General features: G+C 43.0%; 1 protein-coding gene across 1 annotated transcript in view; it reads right to left on the bottom strand.

Annotated features, from left to right (window-relative positions):
• LOC121855390 (putative uncharacterized protein FLJ46204) overlaps nucleotides 1-10,858 on the bottom strand; it is a 14,422-nt gene extending 3,564 nt beyond the window's left edge. Inside the window, exon 1 of the mRNA XM_042350283.1 lies at nucleotides 10,824-10,858. Coding sequence (XP_042206217.1) covers nucleotides 10,824-10,858 — 35 coding nt within the window. The remainder of the gene's footprint in view (nucleotides 1-10,823) is intronic.
• Nucleotides 10,859-22,414: the final 11,556 nt, after the last annotated feature.

Below are 22,414 nucleotides of genomic sequence, written 5' to 3'. Positions count from 1 at the left end.
AACTTAACTTAACTTAACTACCTGCTTACCTACCTTTACCTACCTACCTAACTGTGTGGGGAGGTAGGTAGATAGAGGTAGACTGAAGCTGTAGGCAAGGTGTGGTGAGGAGGAGGGTAATGGTGTAGAATAGGGTGTGGCAAGGGTGATAGGTAAGGAAGAAGGTATAGGTGTGGATGTTGTGTAAGTAGGGTGAAACTGTAGGGTAAATTAGGGTGAAACTGTAAGGGAGGAACAACTAAAGTGAGGTAATTTAAGAGGGTGAGGAAAGGAAATTAGAGGTAGGGTGATGGATGGATAGGTTTTTAGGGTGTATTGATGAGGGAATAAAGGGAGGGTAGGAGGAGGAAAGGTTGTGTACGGTAGGATTAAGGAAGGGGGAAGGGAGAACAGTGTTTATTGTGTTGTTCAGTGTAGGTGTATAGTGTGTGTGTGGTGGGGGAGATAATTAAGGAGCGACCTGACACTCTGGATAATGGAAGGTTAAAAGGGGCGGAGGTTGTGGGAGACTAATGAGTGTGAGTAATGGAGGAAAGGTCTGGCAGATGGTCCATTGATCACGCCAGCTCTCTATACTGACGGATCCGATCAATGGTTGAGGAGGGGTGCTGATGCCAGGCTACACACACACACACACACACACACACACACACACACACACACACACACACACACACGTTCAATATACTCCAGTACATGAAAATTTAAGCAAAAATAAACGTCAGAGAAAAAGCAAAGAAACAACCATTGGCCAAAAGCATACATGTGACAGAGAGAGAGAGAGAGAGAGAGAGAGAGAGAGAGAGCACCCAAGAAATATCCCACCACAATTTACTCTTTTTAGTACACCCATCTCAACAAAGACTCACCTGTGTATACCTGTGAGGATAAACACCCCTGACACCTGTACAAGGAACCTGTCACCTTTACAAAGTGTCCTCCTGCCTCCCTACGTCACCACACAGTCTTACAAGGCGCTGTGCTCCCTGGCAACCTCCCACCCACACCTGTATGGAGCAATCAACTCCTACCTATACACCTGTACATGTCTGATGTGTGTGTGTGTGTGTGTGTGTGTGTGTGTGTGTGTGTGTGTGTGTGTGTGTGTGTGTGTGTGTATGTGTGTGTGTGTGTGTGTAAACCTAACTTCCCTCTCTATATCAATGAAGCTTTGCAACACGTCATCCCCTGTTGATAGCCTTCCCGTGTGAGGTGGGAGCCGTGTTATCTACCCTCCCTATTTTTACTGATCTATAATACTACGATGGTTGTTATAAGGACGAACACACACACACACACACACACACACACACAGAGGGGGTATAATCACACACAAACACAGTCTCCACCAAGGGATCCCCTTTATGGATGGGGGAAAATTGGTATCTGGCACCTGGGCGTTGCCAAGGTAGCGGCGTCTGCGTCACACCGGTAGGCAGTAGCAGCACCCCATTCATTCCTCCATTCATCTTTCCCTCCCTCCCTCCCTCCCTCCCTCCCTCCCTCCACATTTCACCCACTTCTCCACCACCGTTTACTACGGGGCTAAAGCCTAGACACTGGGGAGGGAGGGGGAATCACATGGAGGATATTGTGATATTTTTTTGGCGGGAATTATTGGTTTGTTTTGGTATTTTTGGCGCGAATTTTGGGTTTGTGTTTTTTTTTGTGGGGGAGGAGGGGGTGTGGAGGTGGTGGTGGTGGTTGTTGCTCTTTTTTTTCATAGGTGTGGCAGCGATGGAGGGGTGTTATAGGGTAGTTACTCACACACACACACACTCACACACACTCACACACACACACACACACACTCACTCACACACACTCTTCTCATTGTCTTCATCAGTTCCCATTTTCTTTACAGAGTGCGTCTTGTTTAAAGCGTAGTTATTTACACCATGAACCTACTGTATATTTTCGCCATCATTATTGTCTGGAGAAGGTTGTCACTATCATATTAAGTACAACCAAAATCACCATCTTCCAAACTCTCTCAATCACCATAGATCAGCATCCCCCCATCATCACCATTTCACTATATCCGGTATCACCATTCTCATTGTTTCACCTGTCACCTTCTCTTGTGTAATATGTTTCATGAAGTCACTATCCTAACCTTCAACACTGCATCAAATATCATTTTCTTTGTCACACCCTTGGCTTCATCTTATCATCATCATCATCATCATCATCATCATCATCATCATCATCATCATCATCATCATCATCATCATCATCATCGCCACTACTCTCTTCCGCCAGACGTACTATCTGCCATCCCTCCACCTTACAACTACGCCAGACCAACGTTCACTTCTGCTCGTAGTGGCACTTGTCAAAACCGCACACAAACCTAAAAAATAATGTTTTCATTCATGCACAATTCCCTGCATGGCTGCACGTGCACGGAAGCTTGCCAAAATATACTTCATGTCTGACTAAGTACACACACACACACACACACACACACACACACACACACACACACACACTCATATGAAGGAAAATACCAGAAATTTTCAGAGTTCTTACAGGAATCGGAAATTCAGACATTTCAGAGATTCTTTTATTACTTTTATTACTTTTATTACATATTTTCGCGCATGGGACTTAACAATTTCAGAGACGAGAAGGTTCAGGAAATTTCAGAGATATTGTTCATATTTTTTTTGTGCAAAAGGCTGAACAAAAATCCAGACGTGAAGGTTAAAAAAAATCTAGGTTTTTTTCTCCATTTTTTTGTGCATGAGGGTAAAAATTTTCAGAGGCGCCAGGGTTCAAAAATTTGGGGGATTCTGCAAAATTTCTCGAGCATGAAAAGAAAGTTGAGTGATTTTCAGAGTTTGGTATAATGTTGAACACGATGGATGCTTCAGGTGGCTTTCAACTCTCGCTTAGTATGAAGAAGAGAGAAAGTGTCCAGGAGAAAGTTGGATAGGTGGAGAAAAGAGGAGAAAGGTGGATAGTTGGAGAAGAGAGAAAGTGTTCAGGAGAAAGTTGGATACGTGGAGAAAAGAGGAGAAAGGTGGTTAGATGGATAAAAGAGGAAGAAAAGTGTTCAGTAGAAAATTGGATAGGTGGAGAAGAGAGAAAGCGCCCAGGAGAAAGTTGGATAGGTGGGTAACACGAAGAGAAAGTGTCTAGGAGAAGTTTGGATAGGTGGATAAGAGAGGAGGAGAAAGATGGGTAGGTGGATAGGAAAGGAAGAGAAAGTGTTGAGGAGGAAGGAACGAGGAGAAAGGTGGACGAGGGAAGATTACGGAGAAGGGAAGGAAGAGAGAGAAGAAGATTGATGGAAGGATGTAATGAAAGTGTGTGTGAATGAAAAGAAAAGGAATGAAGGGAAAGAAATGAACGTGAGAATGAAAGAAAAGGGAAGAGAATGAAGGGCGTGGAAGAGATGGAAATGAAAATTAAATGCACAGGTGAATGAATAAAGTGAGGATAGAGAAGGGGCTGAAGGAAGTGATATTTGATCTGAGAAAATGAAAGAAGAGAAGAAAAGAAGAAACAGATTGAAAGAAGAATGGAAGGAATTTGCTAAATGGATGGAGAAACTCAAGTGAAAGAAATATATGAAAATGGGAGAAAGTACGACACAAAGAAAAGGTGAAATGAAGAAAAAAAAAGAAAGGTCTGAGAAATAGAGGAACTATAGAATAAAGAAGGGAGACAAAATGGAAAGAAAGACAGATAAAAAGAAAATGAAAGAAATAATGTTGAAAGGAGGAAAAAGAAAGCTGAAAGTGTCGAGTGTTTAAAACAAAGTAGGAATTGATGGAAGAAAAAAATAAGAAAGGACTGTGGTGAAAGTATAAGAAAGTAGAACTAAATATAGGGATATAAAATGAATGAAAAAATAAGAATGTTCAATGTGTTGAGAGTTTAATAGAAAGTAGGACACTGGGGAAAGAAGAAATGGAAGAAAAGTTTGAGTAAGAGTGAAAGTAGGACATGGGAGAAAGGGAGAGTGAAAGTGGAGTAAGATGGGTGTCAGACGCAGCCAGTCAAGGAGTCAGGTCAGATTTCTGGTATAAAAGCAAAACAGTACAACTTGTCAGGTTCGAGTGGTTAGGTCAAGGGATGAGTGGTCAGGTCAAGGGATGGGTGGTCAGGTCAAGGGATGGGTGGTCAGGTCAAGGGATGGGTGGTCAGGTCAAGGGATGGGTGGTCAGGTCAAGGGATGAGTAGTCAGGTCAAGGGATGGGTGGTCAGGTTAAGGGATGGGTGGTCAGGTCAAGGGATGAGTGGTCAGGTCAAGGGATGAGTGGTCAGGTCAAGGGAAGGGTGGTCAGGTCAAGGGATGGGTGGTCAGGTCAAGGGATGAGTAGTCAGGTCAAGGGATGGATGGTCAGGTCAAGGGATGGGTGGTCAGGTCAAGGGATGGGTGGTCAGGTCAAGGATCAGGTCAAGGGATGAGCGGTCAGGTCAAGGGATGAGCGGTCAGGTCAAGGAATTGAGTTTATCATAAAAAGTCGTTCTAAATATCTGATAATTTTTTTAGATATATTTTTTTTTTTTTTCTCTATAATTTTTCCCCTAAGATTTGTTTTGGTGGTTTAAAAAAAATAGAGTTTTCCTTAAACTATTTTTTTTATAGTTTTCCCATTAGTTTTCTCATGAAATATTGTTTTTAAGATTTTATTAGGAATTTAATTTACCTTCAAATAGAAATGGATTTTTTTAATATTAATTTCCATAAAAATCACTTAAAAATTAGATAATAACCATTTTCTTTACGTTAGAATATCACTCAAAATTAAAATACTAAACATTCACTTTAAACATAAATTATCACTCTTTAAACATTCACTTTAACATTATCACGTTTTTAACATTATAATCATTTACTATTCGTTTAAATATTATACTCTTAATAAATCTGGAGAGAATTCATCATATTACCCCGGCATATATAAGGAGTTCATAAGAGTATAATGGAATGTAACTGAAATTCCACTTTATCATCCGGGTATAACATGAAAAATTTCGGAGAGGAATGTTATATACGTCTGTTATCCTGTGTGTTTGTTGTTGTATGTGGGAGTTATTAATTTCTTTTGTTGTTATCTTGTTCTCGTTTTATTTGTTTCATTGTTGTTGTGTCTAAATTATCATTATTATTTAAATTGGTCTTGATCATTTTTTGTTGTTGTAAGTATTGTTGTTGCTTTCAGTTTAGTTATTATTAGAAATAATATGTGTATATGTATAGGTAATTTAAGATTGAGGATACAAATGCATGTATATATGTGCACATGTATGTATGTATGTATGTATGTATGTATGTATGTATGTATGTATGTATGTATGTTTGTATGTATGTATGTTCGAGGATGGTCTGGTTTAGGGTGTACGCTTAGTGTTTGTTATCTGCCCGCCGTCAAGCACTGCCCCAGGAAGATAGGAATACAATTTGCGATTCGATTAACGTCCAGGATACCGTCGTAACTGCTGGGTAGACCGGGTACCAAATAGCTCCCACTAACCCATAGTTTCGTTCTGCATGAGGATTCGAACCCTGGACCCTCCGATTCAGATGCAAGTATGCAGACGACTCAACACTGCAGCTCGCCTACATGTGTGTGTATTTCGCTGTGTGTGTTTCCCATGTGTGTGTTTCCATGTCTGTGTATGTATGAATATGCTCATGAATTTCACTACAATACTGAGACGGTAATAAACCAAATTGAGGTCACATTTGCATACCCGTAGTGTAACATTGGGAGACGTTGTAATTGTATTCTGGGTACAATTAGATTAATATCAAGGTCACTGCTAGAAGTCATAACTCAAGTTCATGGCTGATGATTATAGATTGAGGTCAAAGGTCAAAGCCACAGTCAGAGGTCAGAAGTATCTTTGCTATAAACAGATGAATTATATCGGGAGCTCTTTCTCTACACACTCAGCCGACAGACCTTCAGGCACTTATGTCCTTAATCTCATGAGTCAAAGAAAGCCACCATTAACTCCACCCCCCCCCTCCCCCCTCCTGTTGGGCGCTGTAAGCCCTCTGGCGGGGCAAATCTGACTCTGACATCTGACTTTCTCGTCTGGACACAGTACGAGAAACCATTATTATTAGTATTGTATAATTGTTAATGTATTGCGATTGAATGTGTGTATTTTAGTATATTGTGATTGAATGTGTGTATGTCTGTAGTATATTTACCGTACGTTAATTAGTTAAGGATGTTCGTATATTCATTAGTTACGTTATTCAGCTCGTTCAACGCCTCACTAACGCAGCTTATGACCAGTTTTTAGTCTTGATGCTTTCATTTTAAGTCTTTCGTTATTTAAAAGCAAGTGTGATGGTTGTTGATTGTGGTAGTGGTGGTAGTTGGATGTGGTGGTGAGGTGTGGTTGTATGTGTGGTTATGGTGATGGAGGATTGTGGTGGTGAGGGAGAAAAGAGGAGGTGCTGGGTGGGGGGGGCGGGTTATGTTTATCATGGTGGTTTAAAAGGTGAAACTTCTCATGATAGGGAGATATTGAGGGAGAAATGAAGCAAAAAGGTTATAGTGGTAGGGAAGAAAATAACAAAGTTTGTCATAGTGGCGGGGAAAAATGAAGGAAAAAGGTTATAGTGGTAGGGAAGAAAGTCACAAAATACGTCATAGGGGGGCGGGCGGGCAGGCGGGCAGAAATGAACCAGTGTCATGGCAGCGGGGTAAAAGCGAGTGCCGTTGTCAGTATCTGGTGGGGATAAATACTGACCGTGTTTCCCCACCAGCCAGGGAAATTCCTGAGCTATATCCGCCCATGTCAATTTGATGTCACTCAACTTCCGCTCAAACCTATTTCTATAATGGATTAAAAATTGTAAAACTCGGCCGAATGTCAGTAAATGTCTTGGAAAAAAAGTATATATATGATATTAATGAGTAAATGCTCAGGATTGTGGTTAATATTTTGAAAGTTTTTGGAACTTATGTTATTGAGAAAGTACGCATCTTTTTTTTAGGTTAAGGCAGAGAGCTGTTCCTTGATGAGTAAACAATTTGGAATTTGAGTTAATTATAAAAAGTTTGTTGTGGGTAAATACTGAGGAATGCCTTTGTAGGATGTATCTGCTATGTATACACGATCATATGAATACCTCCCATGTATACATGATCATATGAATACCTGCCATGTATACACGATCATATGAATACCTGCCATGTATACACGATCATATGAATACCTCCCATGTATACACGATTATATGAATACCTCCCATGTATGCACGATCATATGAATACCTGCCATGTATACACGTTCATATGAATACCTCCCATGTATACACGATCATATGAAAGCCTCCCATGTATACACGATCATATGAATACCTCCCATGTATACACGATCATATGAATACCTCCCATGTATACACGTTCATATGAATACCTCCCATGTATACACGATCATATGAATACGTGAATTCCTCTCGTTAAAACCATTGCGTAAAGACTGGAAGGTTTGAGGTATGAACCATCACTTACCACGAGGCTGTATCCTAACCCTAACGAGTGACCCCAGCAAGTAACCCTAACGAGTGACCCCAGCGAGTAACCCTAACGAGTGACCCCAGCGAGTAACCCCAACGAGTGACCTGAGTGAGATACCCTAGCGTGTGAATCCAACGTGTGACCCCAATGAGTGACCGTGTGAGTTTCCATAGCGAGTTTCCAGAGCGAGTGACAGGAGTGAGATACCCTAATGAGTGACCCCAGCGAGTTTCCAGAGCGAGTGACTCTCCCATATTATCGCTATATGAACCTTCCCTTCACTTCTTTCCCTTCACTTCTTTCCCTTCACTTCTTTCCCTTCACTTCTTTCCCTTCACTTCTTTCCCTTCACCTCTTTCTATTCTTCCTTCATTTCTTACACCAGTTAATGCTTATCCCCCCCACGGATGCAGTAGGGGAGTATATAGTGTTTGATTAGTCCCACTGTCTATCTGTCTATCCGTCCGTGCGTCGTTCTCTCCGTCTATCCTTCCATCCATCCGTCAACCATCCACAGCACACTTAGAGATGGTCAATCTTACCTGTATGTTGTACCGTCTGGAATATTAATTAAGTTGTGTTTGATGCCATTTTACCTGTGTGTTTAAGGTTTGTTGAGGGTGACCTGTGTGTTTAAGGTGTTTTAAGGGTGACCTGTGTGTTTAAGGTGTTTTAAGGGTGACCTGTGTGTTTAAGGTGTTTTAAGGGTGACCTGTGTGTTTAAGGTGTTTTAAGGGTGACCTGTGTGTTTAAGGTGTTTTAAGGGTGACCTGTGTGTTTAAGGTGTTTTAAGGGTGACCTGTGTGTTTAAGATGTTTTAGGTTACTGTACTAAGCTCTTCATCCCTACCACACTACCAACATTAAATTCGATTGTCTTTCAAGTTATCGTCTCAAGTGTAAAAAAATAATAATAACTATCAACATTTTTTATTTATTTCTTATTGCCATTTGTTTGTCTCTTCTCTAACTCACCGTTCTGTTTATTTTTTTTTCATTGAAGTTAATTTCATTGTGTTTAGTATTCATGGTTTCGTGTATTTTTTTTTATTAGTTTCTTCATCTCTCTCTCTCTCTGGGTGATTGTGGCCAAGCAATTAAAAAAAGAATTTTAATCTCGTTCCTCGTTGAATTCTCTCTTTTATTTTTTTCTTCTTTTTCTTCGTTAATTATTATATTTTGTATAATATGTTGGTTGTGTTGTTACTGTGCTTCAGGAGGTGATGTTAGAGTTGGTTTTATTCTCTTGTTATTGTGGTTTTGTAAGTGTGTGTGTGTGTGTGTGTGTGTGTGTGTGTGTGTGTGTGTGTGTGTGTGTGTGTGTGTGTGTGTGTGTGTGTGTGTGTGTGTGCCGGTTCGTTCATGGACATACCCAAACAAACACCAGGTTGCTGGAATCTCCCCGGGCCAGGGCTGCCACACCGCCATAACTATACGAGTGATGCAAGTCAACTTATTCTCGCTCTGCCTTCATTCCTGGGTTTTAGTTTTATGTTTTTTGTGTTTACGGTAATAGTTTCGTTGTGTTGAGGTATATAGGTGTGTGTGTGTGTGTGTGTGTGTGTGTGTGTGTGTGTGTGTCCCAACTGTTACGAGAATTACTACTATTCGTTCTATTTTTCCTGTTTTTCTTTTTTATTTTACTGTGTGTTTCATCGTGGTGGTGGTGATGGTGGTTGTGGTGTGTCCGGATGTCCGAGTGAGAGGTAGAAAGGATACGGCGGTTGACGCGCCTGTGAGACACATCGATTAGTAGCGGCCACCGTCCTGATAGGGAAACTATGCTTGTTTCATTTGTACGCGTAAAACATGGGCCGTCCATCCATCGTGGGTTCATTCTGTTCCCGGGAGCGGAGGGTGGCGGAGGGGAGGCGGGACGGCTGCTCTTGTGGAGGTGCAGCATCCAGCCCGTAGTGGCCACCTCGCTCTCTCCCACCACACCCTCACCCTTCACCCCTGCCCTCACATGACACCACCATATACATATCTACCACATCTTTGGTAGTTTAAAAAAAAAACAAGGTCATTTTTAATGAGGTCGCGCGATTGTCACCGACTTTGCCGTGAGCATTAGGGAGGGAAAAAGATACTGGGGCGCATGCGCGCAGCCTCCGCGCCACGTTGCCACTTTGTGTGTTTCCCTCATGTCACAGTGGCCAGGACTCCTCCGGTAACGCCGCCTGCAACTTGTGCTTGATACACGGTAGCGAAATGGCTCATAGTGTTGCCTCGTATTGATTAGAGGAGGTAATAGTGGAAGTATAAGGAGAGTTGTGGGAGAGTGGCGGCATCCGGGGAGGCTGGGTGAGGACGGTGGAGGGCAGGCGGGAGCACAGCCTCAGTACGTGTCAGGCAGCCCCACGCCACCTGCCTCCCCGCCGCTCCTCGTGCCCCCCGCGCTCTACCCCGGGTCCCAGGGGCATCACACTCGCTCTACCGGAGTCGGAGGGCCGTGGAGCTGGTGGCCGCGACCCTCCTGTCTGCCTGTGTGTGTGTGCCTGGCACCAGCACTAGCAGCCATGGATAAATATCTCTTAGGCCGGGAAAGATGTTGTTGTTATCCAAGCGATTCTTATTTTTTGGAAAAGTGATTTTTGTGTGTGTTTGATATCTCTCTCTAAATATATATATAAATATTTTGTGTGTTTTATACTCGATAATGTGTGTTTAGATAATAATAGTTTAAGAGTTGTGCGAATTCCAAGTGTGTTTTATAAGTGTTCAACTTTATAAGAAAAAGTTCAAAGAGAAACATATAAGCATCGAATTTATCGAGTTCTCGGGCTGCCCTATGGTCGGGACGAGTGTGGGCGCTGAGCGTGAGGACTGTGGGCGGGTGTGGTGGGCTGAGGGCAGCAGAAGCAGCAGTAAGAACATCAGCATCAGCAGGAGGAGGTGAGCGTGGCAGCAGGTGAGCGTGGCACCTGCCCGGGGAGGCTGAGGCACCTGGCGGCGGCGGTGTGAGCCTCGTGCCAGCTGCCCTCCGCCATGGATCAATAGCCGCGCTGCCCACCCTGCTCCTCCCTCCCCCCTGCCCCCGGAGACCTGCACCTGTGTGCTCCTCGCCCCCGGAGACCCGCACCTGTGTGTTACCCACCCCCGGAGATCCGCACCTGTGTGTTACCTGCCCCCGAAGATTCACACCTGTGTGCTACCCGCCCCCGGAGATCCACATCTGTGTGCTCCTCCCCCCGAAGACCTGCACCTGTGTGCTACCCGCCTCCGGAGATCCACATCTGTGTGCTCCTCCCCCCGAAGACCTGCACCTGTGTGTTACCCGCCCCCAGAGATCCACACCTGTGTGCTCCTCACCCCTGGAGATCCGCACCTGTGTGCTTCACGCATCAGCGTGATACCCGCCATCGTTCCAGTCTTACTATCCCTATAATCTCCGGTGTGAGCGTGCGGGCGTTTTGCCATGACCATCATCTGTCGTACCCAAGGCGAGTAACGCCCAGGGGCGTGCGTATCTCACGTCCAGACCCTCACGCACGTCACGGGCCAAGACTCACGTTAAATAAGCCCGCGCCCGGGTCAGTAGAGCAACAGGAGTACCCACAAGAGGGGCAGGAGTGACGTGCCCGCAGGGGGGATGCGACGCAGCAACCAACCCCCGATGGAGCTTCCCCGAGAGTACCACGGCGGCCCCCCTGAGCACTACCGTGACCACCCTCCTCCTTACCGCCAGCACGTCGCCCTCGAACACTTCCGGCCCGCCACCAGCATGGACCTCTACCGCCCTGCCACCTCACATGCCGAGTCCTACCGGGGCTCCGGTGCCACGGGTAGTCAGGCTGACCCTTTCCGCTCCGGATCGGGTGCCGGGCAGGGTCTACCGTCGTACCACGTGTGTACTTCCTCAGCGGAGAGTTTCCGGCCAGCGAGCAGCGGCCACACCTTCCACCACAGCCCCAGCTGCCCTCACACATCCCTGGCCGGCCACGGACCGCCCCAACACGACCCATTCCACTCCTTCTCTGGTGACATGTGTCGTTCCCTTGGCAACGGCCCTGAGGGCTACTCGGAAGCCTCACTGCAGGCACGATCCCACGAACACCATCATCACGATCCCCATCACCACGACCCCTACCTCCGTCACCCATCACCGCAGGACCTGGCCGGGTCCCGGGGACACGTGTCCGGGGCTCAAGCTCCAGACATGTACCGCGATCTGCCGCCTTTAATGCCTCATGCACCACACCACCATCACCACCATCATCACCACCACCCACAGCAGCAGCAGCAGCAGCAACAACAACAACAACAACAACAACAACAACAACAACAACAACAACAACAACAGCAGCAGCAGCAGCAGCAGCAGCAGCACTCTCACCACTTGGTGCGTCACAGCTCCACCATTGACCGTCACACGTTAGAGCGTCACAGGGCCAACTTGGAGTCTCGTGGGGTGCTGGAACCCCATCAGGAGGTGGCTAGCCCGCGGGATCCCCTCGCGCCGTCGTCACTCCTGGAGGCACGGCATCACATGAGCAGCGCCCCTGATATGTTGCGACACCATCGCTCCGTGCCCGACATGTACGCCTCACTACAGGAGGAGGAACAGGCCGAGGAGCAGCATACTTACGGCGAGGGCTGTCGTCTGCGCCGTCAGCAGTCCATCAGCAAAGAAGGCACTACCAGCACTTCGGGCAGCGCGGCGTCAGAACCAACCGCTCGCCCACGATCGCGGCCGTTTGGTCTACAGCGGCAACACTCTTTAGGGCAGGAGCTCTCGCGACCGTTCTCCAACACCTTGGACTTCCGACACACTCACGACTTGAGGGGGGTGCAGCAGGACATCACCAGGTCACAGAGCAATGCCCTAGACCTAGCGAGGGCTGGGAGTGTAGGCGGTCTGGCTCCTAGTATAGCCGATATACGGAGGTCACGCAGTAATGCCCAAGAAATGTGTCGAGGGGCGCGGGCGGGCAGCGAGGGCCGAGAGATACGCCATGCCCATTCTACCCACGACATACCCATCTCACACTCGCCACGCTCCAGGTCCCCACGCTCACACCAGACCCTCCCAGACGTGTACCCAGAGCCACCCAGGGCGTCCTCGGGGGGGTCGAGCGGGCCTTCACCCCCGATCCCCAGTGGGCCTCCGTCGGACTCTGCCCGGCCCGGAAGTGGCGGCCCGAGCGGTGTGGACTATCCCAGGCAGCACTCAGCCTACTGCGAGGTGGCCCGGGCCGCACAGCAGCAACAACAACAGCAACACCACTATTACCATATGAATGTGCCGCAGCAACCTAGCAGGGTGAGTCAGGTAGGTGGCAACCACCACCAACCCTACCACCACCACCACCACCACCACACCCACCATACCACCACCACCACCAACCAGCCCAACACCGGTCGCCAGATACTACGCAACGGTCGACTCAAAGTCAGTTGGGTTCTCTTATCACTAGTTGGTCGTTGGTGATGATTAGTTGGTGTGTTGTGTCTGTTGTTAGCCTTAGACCTCCTCCTACCCCGGTTATCTCTCTCTCTCTCCCTCTCTCTCCCTCCCTCTCCCTCCCTCTCCCTCTCCCTCTCCCTCTCCCTCTCCCTCTCCCCTCCTCCCTCCCTCCCTCCTCCCTCCCTCCCTCCCTCCTCCCTCCCTCCCTCCTCCCTCCACTCCCTCCTCCTCTCTCCCTCCCTCCTCTCTCTCTCTCCCTCTCTCTCTCTCTCTCTCTCTCTCTCTCTCTCTCTCTCTCTCTCTCTGTTTGTTTTGTTGTTGTTGTCATATACAAATTTCTTCATTTTATAAGTTGTGTCTGTACGTGTTGTCACTTATTGTTGTTTTTACCTAATATATTTTTTTAGCCCTTTTGTTTACACCGTCATGTGGTTATCTGATGACCCGTAGATAATTATTAGGCCAAAAGAGCATCGTGAACCAGCTGTTGTTAGCTAGCACGTGTATGTTTAGATGCTCTGTGTTAGTCATTACCAGTGAACGATGATGATGATGATGATGATGATGATGATGATGATGATGATGATGTGGGTTTAAAACTAAAATAAACAGATTAAGTTTGTTCTTGTAATATTTTGTAACACGTGATAGGTGACTTTAAAAACAAATTGATTTATTATTGTAATATTTTGTAACAGGTGACAGTTAACTATAAAATATATGGATATAGTCTTGCAATATTTTGTGTCATGGAAAATAGTGAATTCGAGAAAAAAAATTAAAGGGAATAGATTTATTTTCAAAGGGCAATATATTCTTAGGACATTTGCAACAGGTGATATGAATTTGAAAATAAAGGGATTTATTCTAAGTTTTTAAAATACAAGAAATTTATTTAGGTGATATTTTGTAACATGACGTCACTCCTAGATGTAATTGGTATTTTCTGCCCAGTTCAGGCTGAAATTGGGATACTTTGAGGAGTGACAAGTTAGTACAGTATAATATGGAAAGCAATTTTTGTTTAACCCTGTAATTCTAATTAGCTTGACCAATGATATAAAAGTATAAATCAAACAGACCAATCGTAAATAACCCTGGAGAAACCTCATGCAGCGTCAGAGCCAATAAAATTCCAAGCATACCAGCCAATCACATAACAGTTTCGAAAAACGCCATGAAACAGCAGAACCAATCAAACTCCAAGCTCTACAGGTAACGCTTTCGAACAAACGTCATGAACCAGCTTAGCCAATAAAATTCCAAACATGCCGACCAATCATACAACAGGTATGGAATGCGTCACAAAGTAGACGAGGAAACCGAAATACATCCCAGCCATCCGACCAATCACACGAACGCTTTCCATCGACGTAATAATGTTGCTAAACCAATCACACAGGACCATTACAACCTTCGAACAAATGCTCCAACTTAAAATACGCATTAGACTTAAATTATTTACTTCAACTTAAAATCCGCACTTCGACCTTTATATATATATATATATATATATATATATATATATATATATATATATATATATATATATATATATATATATATACGTACTTTGACCTTAAAATACGTACTTTGACCTTAAAATACGTACTTTGATCTTAAAATACGTACTTTGACCTTAAAATACGTACTTTGATCTTAAAATACGTCCTTTGACCTTAAAATACGTACTTTGATCTTAAATTACGTACTTCGACCTTAAAATACGTCCTTTGACCTTAAAATACGTACTTTGACCTTAAAATACGTACTTCGACCTTAAAATACTTACTTTGACCTTAAAATTCGTACTTCGACCTTAAATACGCATACTCCTCCTTTAAGATACACTCATTCGTATGTCCCAGAAATCTACTTGTTAGTTAATAAAAAAATAATTGGTCTTATATTATTCCCAGAGCTGTAAATGATTAGTTGGCTGGAGGTAGATTGACACTGGGAAGGATAGGGGCTTAATCTCTAGAGGTTTCCTATTATATCACCGTTAGAATGTTTAATAGTTGCTCTCATTCATTCTTGTAATAATTGATAAGAATTGATACGAGGGTAGACTTTGAGGAATAGGAATTGTAGTGTTGAAATTTGTAAACATTGAAAGATAGAGAGTTTTATTTTTTTTAATTTTGCAGCTGAGAGAAAGTTAGAAAGTTAGATATTTTTTAGCCTTGTAGCTGAGAGAAAGTTAGAAAGTTAGGTTTTTTAACCTTGTAGCTGAGAGAAAGCTATAAAGTGTGGGGATTGCAGAGATGAACTTTTTTTTTTTGCTGGAAGTACAAGGATTGGAGTGTTAAACTTTGTAATTAATAGAAAGTTAGAAGGTGTAGGTATTGCAGTGTTTTACTTTGCAGATGAGAGAAAGGTCAAAAGATTACAGTGGTGAAATTCGCCGTTGGTAGAAAGTTAAAAAGTGTAGGAATTGTGGTGTTGAACTTTGCAACTGGTATAAAATTTGAAAGATTACAGGTTTAAATTTTGCAGTTGACATTATGACTGAAAAAGGAATTGTTAAACTTTGTGTATACGCGTTGTGTAAACATTGTAAACTACTGAATAATTTGAGGTATACTTTGTCAAAATAACTTGGTTTGCTTTGTATACTAATTACTAGAGGGTATACAGTAATTATTGCATGGTATACACTAATTACTGGAAGGTATACACTAATTACTGGAAGGTATACACTAATCACTGGAGGGTATACTCTAATTACTGGAGGGTATACACTAATTACTGGAGGATATACTCTAATTACTGGAAGGTATACACTAATTACTGGAGGGTATACACTAATTACTGGAAGGTATACACTAATTACTGGAGGGTATACACTAATTACTGGAGGATATATTCTAATTACTGGAAGGTATACACTAATTAATGGAGGGTATACACTAATTACTGGAAGGTATACACTAATTACTGGAGGGTATACTCTAATCACTGGAGAGTATACACTAATCACTGGAGGATGTACACTAATTACTGGAGTGTATGCATTAATTACTGCCGACCTGTACATACCAATTGCCGTATACACATCGCTTACCGACATGTACATTCCAATTACTATTATTTGCACACCAATAACTTGCGTGTACAGACTAATTAACACGTACACACCAATTACCGACATGTACACACAAATTAAAACGTACACACCAATTACCGACATGTACACACAAATTAAAACGCACACACCAATTACCGACATGTACACACAAATTAAAACGTACACACCAATTACCGACATGTACAGACTAATTAACACGTACACACCAATTACCGACATGTACACACAAATTAAAACATACACACCAATTACCGACATGTACACACAAATTAAAACGTACACACCAATTACCGACATGTACACACAAATTAAAACGTACACACCAATTACCGACATGTACAGACTAATTAACACGTACACACCAATTACCGACATGTACACACAAATTAAAACGTACACACCAATTACCGATGTGCATCACCTAATGACATATTAAGTGACGTTTACACCAGGTTTTTTTAAGGGGGGGGAGGGTTTTTTGCTAATCGACCTAAGGAGAACTGTTGAAGACACACCAACGTAACACTATCGATTTTTTTTAAAGGTGTGTGGTGATGTGAGCTCTGCTGTCGCTTTTAAATGTACTGTATGTGGCGCGGAGGAACCTAGCTGCTTATCAACACATCTCATATACACATACACACATACACATATACACATACACACATACACAAGGATGATGCCGTGATTTTTTTTTTTTGATGTCCCACATATTTTATCTTTGGGGGATCTAATAGGTATTCCTCCTCCTCTGTGGTATTGATGGTAGTGGATGTGGTTATTGAGTGGTGATGGTAGAGTGATAGTTTATTGGTGTGTCAGAATGCGAAGGTTTTAAACATGACTTACAAACATACTAACAAAGGTGTACTATTCCCCCCGGCCCGCCCTTACCCCTAACCATTCCGTATACGTGATGGTGGTGGTTGATTATAATATATAGATGGTGGTAGATAGTTGATTGTGGTAGTGATGGATCATGGTGATATGTGGTGTTGGTGAAGCGAGGGAACTACATCACGTGGGAACGGTGGAATGACGGGCGGGCTACAGAACTGTATGTGTGTGTGTGTGTGTGTGTGTGTGTGTTTATTGTGTGTGTGTGTGTGTGTGTGTGTAATGGCACCAGGAAGAGGTAATGTGTGGCACTAGTGAGTATTGGCCCGAGTAGATCTGGGTGGAGGTGTTCTGTTGCCTAGTCTCTCACACCACCTGTCTACACCAGGTCCTTTCTATCTCATACCTGGTCCTGGGATGAGTGGGTCCTCCCTTCTACCTTACTCTTGTTTGCACTGCTGTCTGAGGAAGATCCCGTGGCCCTGCTGGTGCTGGCTTGGGGAGGGGAGCTGCTGGCTGAGGAAGGGTGTGAGGTAGAGGGGGGGCTGCTGGGTGGGAAGGCGTGTGTGGGGCTGCTGGCTGTGAGGAAGGGGTGTGTGTGAGGTAGGGGAGGGGACTGCTGGTTAAAGGAGGCTGCATTCTCTAGAGGCAGAGGAGCGAGAGTTTAGGGGTTGAGGGCTACTGGGGTGAGGGAGAGCTGTGGGCAGGTGGATGCTATAGACTGAAGGCCGCTGATGAAGGCTGGGAAGCTCTAGAGGGAGGAAAGGGGGCCTGGGGGCTTGGTTCTTGGGAGGTGGAGGATGGGTAGAGGGGGCTGGTGGGCGCGAGATGCAGGAAGGCTGGATTGGAAAGCTCATGAAGGAGGGAGGGATGGAGGCAGGGCTGTAGGTCGGGGCCGGACACACACACACACACACACACACACACACACACACACACACACACACACACACACACACACACACCACCTCTCTCCTCCTTCACCGCCGCCTCCTGACACCTTTTACGGGATGTAGAAGTTATGGCGGTTCACTTTATGGATCGTATTCTCTCTATGAGTCTCTTTATTTATGTTTTCTGAAGGAGGATACTGTTACCCCTAAATGTTCAACACTTACATTATGTTTATATACGTGTTAGGTTAGGTTAGGGTTCATCTCAAGTGTGTGTGTGTGTGTGTGTGTGTGTGTGTGTGTGTGTGTGTGTGTGTGTGTGTGTGTGTGTGTGTGTGTGTGTGTGTTTGTGTGTGTGTGTGTGTGTGTGTGTGTGTGTGTGTGTGTGTGTGTGTGTGTGTGTGTGTGTGTGTGTGTGTGTGTGTTCCTGTCATGATCAGCAATATTCTGTTATTATTTAGAAACACTTCGTAGGTCATAAACAATGTTTTTCTTATTAACCATCATTCACACACACACACACACACTCTCCTCTCTCTCTCTCTCTCTCTCTCTCTCTCTCTCTCTCTCTCTCTCTCTCTCTCTCTCTCTCTCTCTCTCTCTCTCTCTCTCTCTCAAAACCCGTCAATATTCTGTTCATCGAATTACCGAGGTATTGTATCCAACCCTCCTTCACCGCCCTCGTCGGTTGTAACTCCATTGGAATATGGAATTTATACGAGGGAGCGACGGTAGGGTGGGGTCGGGTGGGGTGCGGTAGTGGTGTGGGGGTCGTGGTGGGGTGGGGTGGGGTCTAGGGAAAGCTGGTGCCAGGATATCCGTTGACTAATGGCACAGGTAGATGGGACGGCGGCGGGTGGGCAGGATACAAACAGGTAATGGTGAGCAGGTGGTGGGCAGGAACAGGTAAAAACATGATTGGGTGGGTGGGTGGGCAAAAATGGTGGGTAGGTGGTGACCAGGCACAAGGATAAGTTGGTGTCAGGAGTAAGTGAAACGTGGGTGGGTGTGACCGTAGATTTTCACGATTACGGGGACTTCAGATATTTTGTTAACCAGTTGTTTTAGATAGATAATTGTGTAATGGGTCTTTAGTTAAGTAGATGAGTAAGAAGTAGATTAATAGAAAGGCAGAATAGTAGAATATGTTGATTGGTAAATAAATAGGCATATATGTAGTTAGGAAGATAGATGATGGGATGACTATGGAAATTGATAGTTAAGTGGGTAGAAGGAAATATAGGTAATCTTAAGGTAAACAATATGTAGATTATTTCGTAGATGATAAATTGAGTATGGTGATTAGTAGTTAGACAGGTGTGTCGATAGGTAGATTGAGAAAATATGTAGATTAGGTACATGTGTTACAGGTAATTAGAACTGGGTGTTTGATATTAGTGAAATAATAATAATAATAATAATAATAATAATAATAATAATAATATTAATAATAAGTGATGTGTTTGGTGTGTGCGTGTGTGTGTTGTAGGCCTGTTGTTGTTGTGCTTCGCCTGACGTTGATAAAGGCACTAGTTTCGCCAGGCAGTCAACCAGCAGCCACCAGTCCAATTATATACTCCTACGCATGATTTTTGTAAGCATGTGTGTTGAATCACCTAATTTAATTATATACTCCTACGCATGATTTTTGTAAGCATGTGTGTTGAATCACCTAATTTATGTGTCTTATGCTTTTTGGGGGGAGGGGGTATTTGTGTTTGGATTATAGGTTTTTTTTTAATATATTATTTGTTATTTTTCTGGAGTTTGTAGGTTTTTATTATTTTATTTGGTATTATTTTTATTTTTATATTTTTTCCTAATTTATATATTTTTTTTACCTTTTTTCTTGTAATATCGTACACGTGTGTAATTTGATGGAGGTAGGGTTACTTTTGGAGGTCTTGGGTCAAAGGTCAGGGGATCAAAAGGTCACGAGAACTAGTTAATTGACCTTTGAACTGAGGGGTAAGTAGATTTATCGTCACCAATACTGCAGTGGGATTTCTAAAAGACGTTACTTGTACACACCCCAGTGTTGCCTTATGGGGTTATAGAGGAATTAAATGAAGGGGCAATTTTTTTTTAACGTCGTTTTTTTTTAACTTTTGTCGTGTTGGTGAAAGTTTGTTCGCAGGATTGAGTAATAAAATATATAAAAGTGTTGTATGTATGTAATAAAAACGACTTTTATTTATTTTTGGTTTTTGTTTGATGACTTTGTGATGTAGGGAGGGTGACAGGAAAAAGCTGTGATCTTTTCTTTGATGTTTGAGTGTGATTTTTTTTTCCTTTTCGTCTCGACCGTGTGAACTTTTTTTTTTTAATTTCTGGCTGTGAATTTTTTTTTTGTTTTTTTACGTGTGTGTGTGTGTGTGTGTGTGTGTGTGTGTGTGTGTGTGTGTGTGTTTGTGTGTATGTGTGTGTGTGTGTGTTAGATTGTGTTATTTTTTTGTTCCGTAAGTATTAATTTATATAACTTTTTTGCCTTTATGGTTTTTGAGGGATGATTTTTTTTTACCACAAGATGTCATTGTATTTTAATTTTAGTTTTTATTGTCATATTTTACCCAGTTTTTCTCTCGTTCTAGTTATTATTTTGTGAATTTGTGGGTGGGATTTTATTCACCATTATTTAGTCCCGTTGTTGTAGGGATTTTGTTTTATTTTTTTGTTTGCGATTTTTTTTTATTATTGTTTTGTTTTTGTTTCCTTGTGATACCACCATTAACTTAACAACTTCAACATATATAAATAAATTGTGTTGTTTTCGGTATTTACAAATTTGTTGTTTTCGGTATTTACAATTGTCTTCTTGGACCAGCGTAAAAAGTTAAATTTATTCATTAAAATTTGTTATATGATTAAATGTTGTCTCTCCTGGCTGGGTCCGGCAAATGTTGAATTATTAATGTAAAAAAAAAATTATTAGAGATTGTAAAAGTTTTTCTTGATATTTTTTACTCCATCACCAACCCGTATGTGCCAACGTAAATGTAACTTGATTTTAAAAGGCGTATAGTGTGTGTGTGTATGTGTGTGTGTGTGTGTGTGTGTGTGTGTGAGTGAGAGAGATAGATAAGTATTTGTGGTTTGCGACAAATATTTCTTCATCGGTGTTTTATTTCACGTTATAAATAGTTCACTCAGGTTCCATTTGTCACTATCAGCAAGTTTCCGACAGTTACGTCACCGAGCGGGAGTCGTGTGAAGACGCCGCCGATGGAGTAGTATTTTTTCTTTCTTTTTTTTCTTTTACAGCGATGACAATTTTATTTTTGTATTATTTTCAATAGTTGGTATAAATAGTTTCGTTAGTGGTGTTCCTTCCTCCTCGTTTAGCGGTAATAAGATATCGACAGGTATGACGAATCTTTATTTTTTTTTACTGTGTAGTGGTTTTGAACTGATGTTTTGATATCTTAATGATGGACGTCTCTCTCTCTCTCTCTCTCTCTCTCTCTCTCTCTCTCTCTCTCTCTCTCTCTCTCTCTCTCTCTCTCTCTCTCTCTCTCTCTAAACCTAACGTAACCAGACTAACCCCAAACATCATCTGTCAACACCGCCGGCACTACACTCGTCCTTGTCCTAATTGGCTCAAATTTTAATGGGACCCAAGACATATTTATCCTAATAATTAATAATGGTGTCCTAATTATTATTAACCCAAGTGCTAATAGGGTCCAGTCCTAATTGGGTCAAGAACTGATGGGACTTCACCCCTAATTAGCTAGAGTGCTTAATGGGGCTTCATACTTAATGGTGCTCACTCATAACGCTCTAACCTTAATGGGTCCTTATCCAAATGGACAGTAGTTATAATGGTTCCCACTCATCCACAAACAGTTGATAACTTTCCGTCCGTTTCTCTCTCTCTCTCTCTCTCTCTCTCTCTCTCTCTCTCTCTCTCTCTCTCTCTCTCTCTCTCTCTCTCTCTCTGTTTGCTAGCCTTGTTTGTTTGTTTGTTTTGCTTAATTGCATATGGAGTATTATTTAATCTCTTATGCCTTTGTTTTTTTAAGCTTGTTTACATGTATTAACAACCTTGTTTATTCGTTGTTATGTTTTGGTTTGTTTGGTTTGGGATAATTTTTTGTTATTTTGTTTGCCTAAATGACTGTTTGTTTTAGCCTGTTTACTTCATTAACGATATTTTGTTATTTGTGTTTGTTTGTTTATATGAACCTGTTTTGTTGGGTTTATTTGATGTTGTTTGCCTTTTCTGGTTGTTTTCCGGAGTCTCTTATTACCGTGTTTGCTTCTCTTGTTTATTTAATTAAGTTTTCTTTGATCTTGTTTGTCTAATCACGGTTGTTTGTAATTAGTTTTACCATGTTGGTTGTGATAGAGTTATTTATTCGTGCTGTATTTTCATTGTTTGCCTTATCCGTGTTTTTTTTTTTACTTTATTAACCTTATTCATCGTTTTTTTACCTTGTTTGCCTTATCAATGTTGTTTATCCATGACTTTTCTGCCTTGTTTACCGTATCAATGTTGTTTATCCATGTCCTCTCTGCCTTGTTTGCCGTATCAGCGTTGTTTACGTGCGCGTGTTTACCTCTGGCCGCTGTGGGTAGGTTTCCTTTCCAGAGTTGAATGGTGTGGTGATTACTAGAATAAATTGGGTTAGTTGTGGGAAGGTGCAATGTGGTGGGGTGAGAGATGGTGAAAGTAAAGGGAATGGGAGAGG

This window comes from Homarus americanus, unplaced genomic scaffold (genome assembly GCF_018991925.1).
Source record: "Homarus americanus isolate GMGI-L3 unplaced genomic scaffold, GMGI_Hamer_2.0 scaffold41444, whole genome shotgun sequence".
NCBI lineage: Eukaryota > Metazoa > Arthropoda > Malacostraca > Decapoda > Nephropidae > Homarus > Homarus americanus.
Note: the sequence above shows the minus strand (reverse complement) of the source record. Positions and strands in the feature narration are given on the sequence as shown.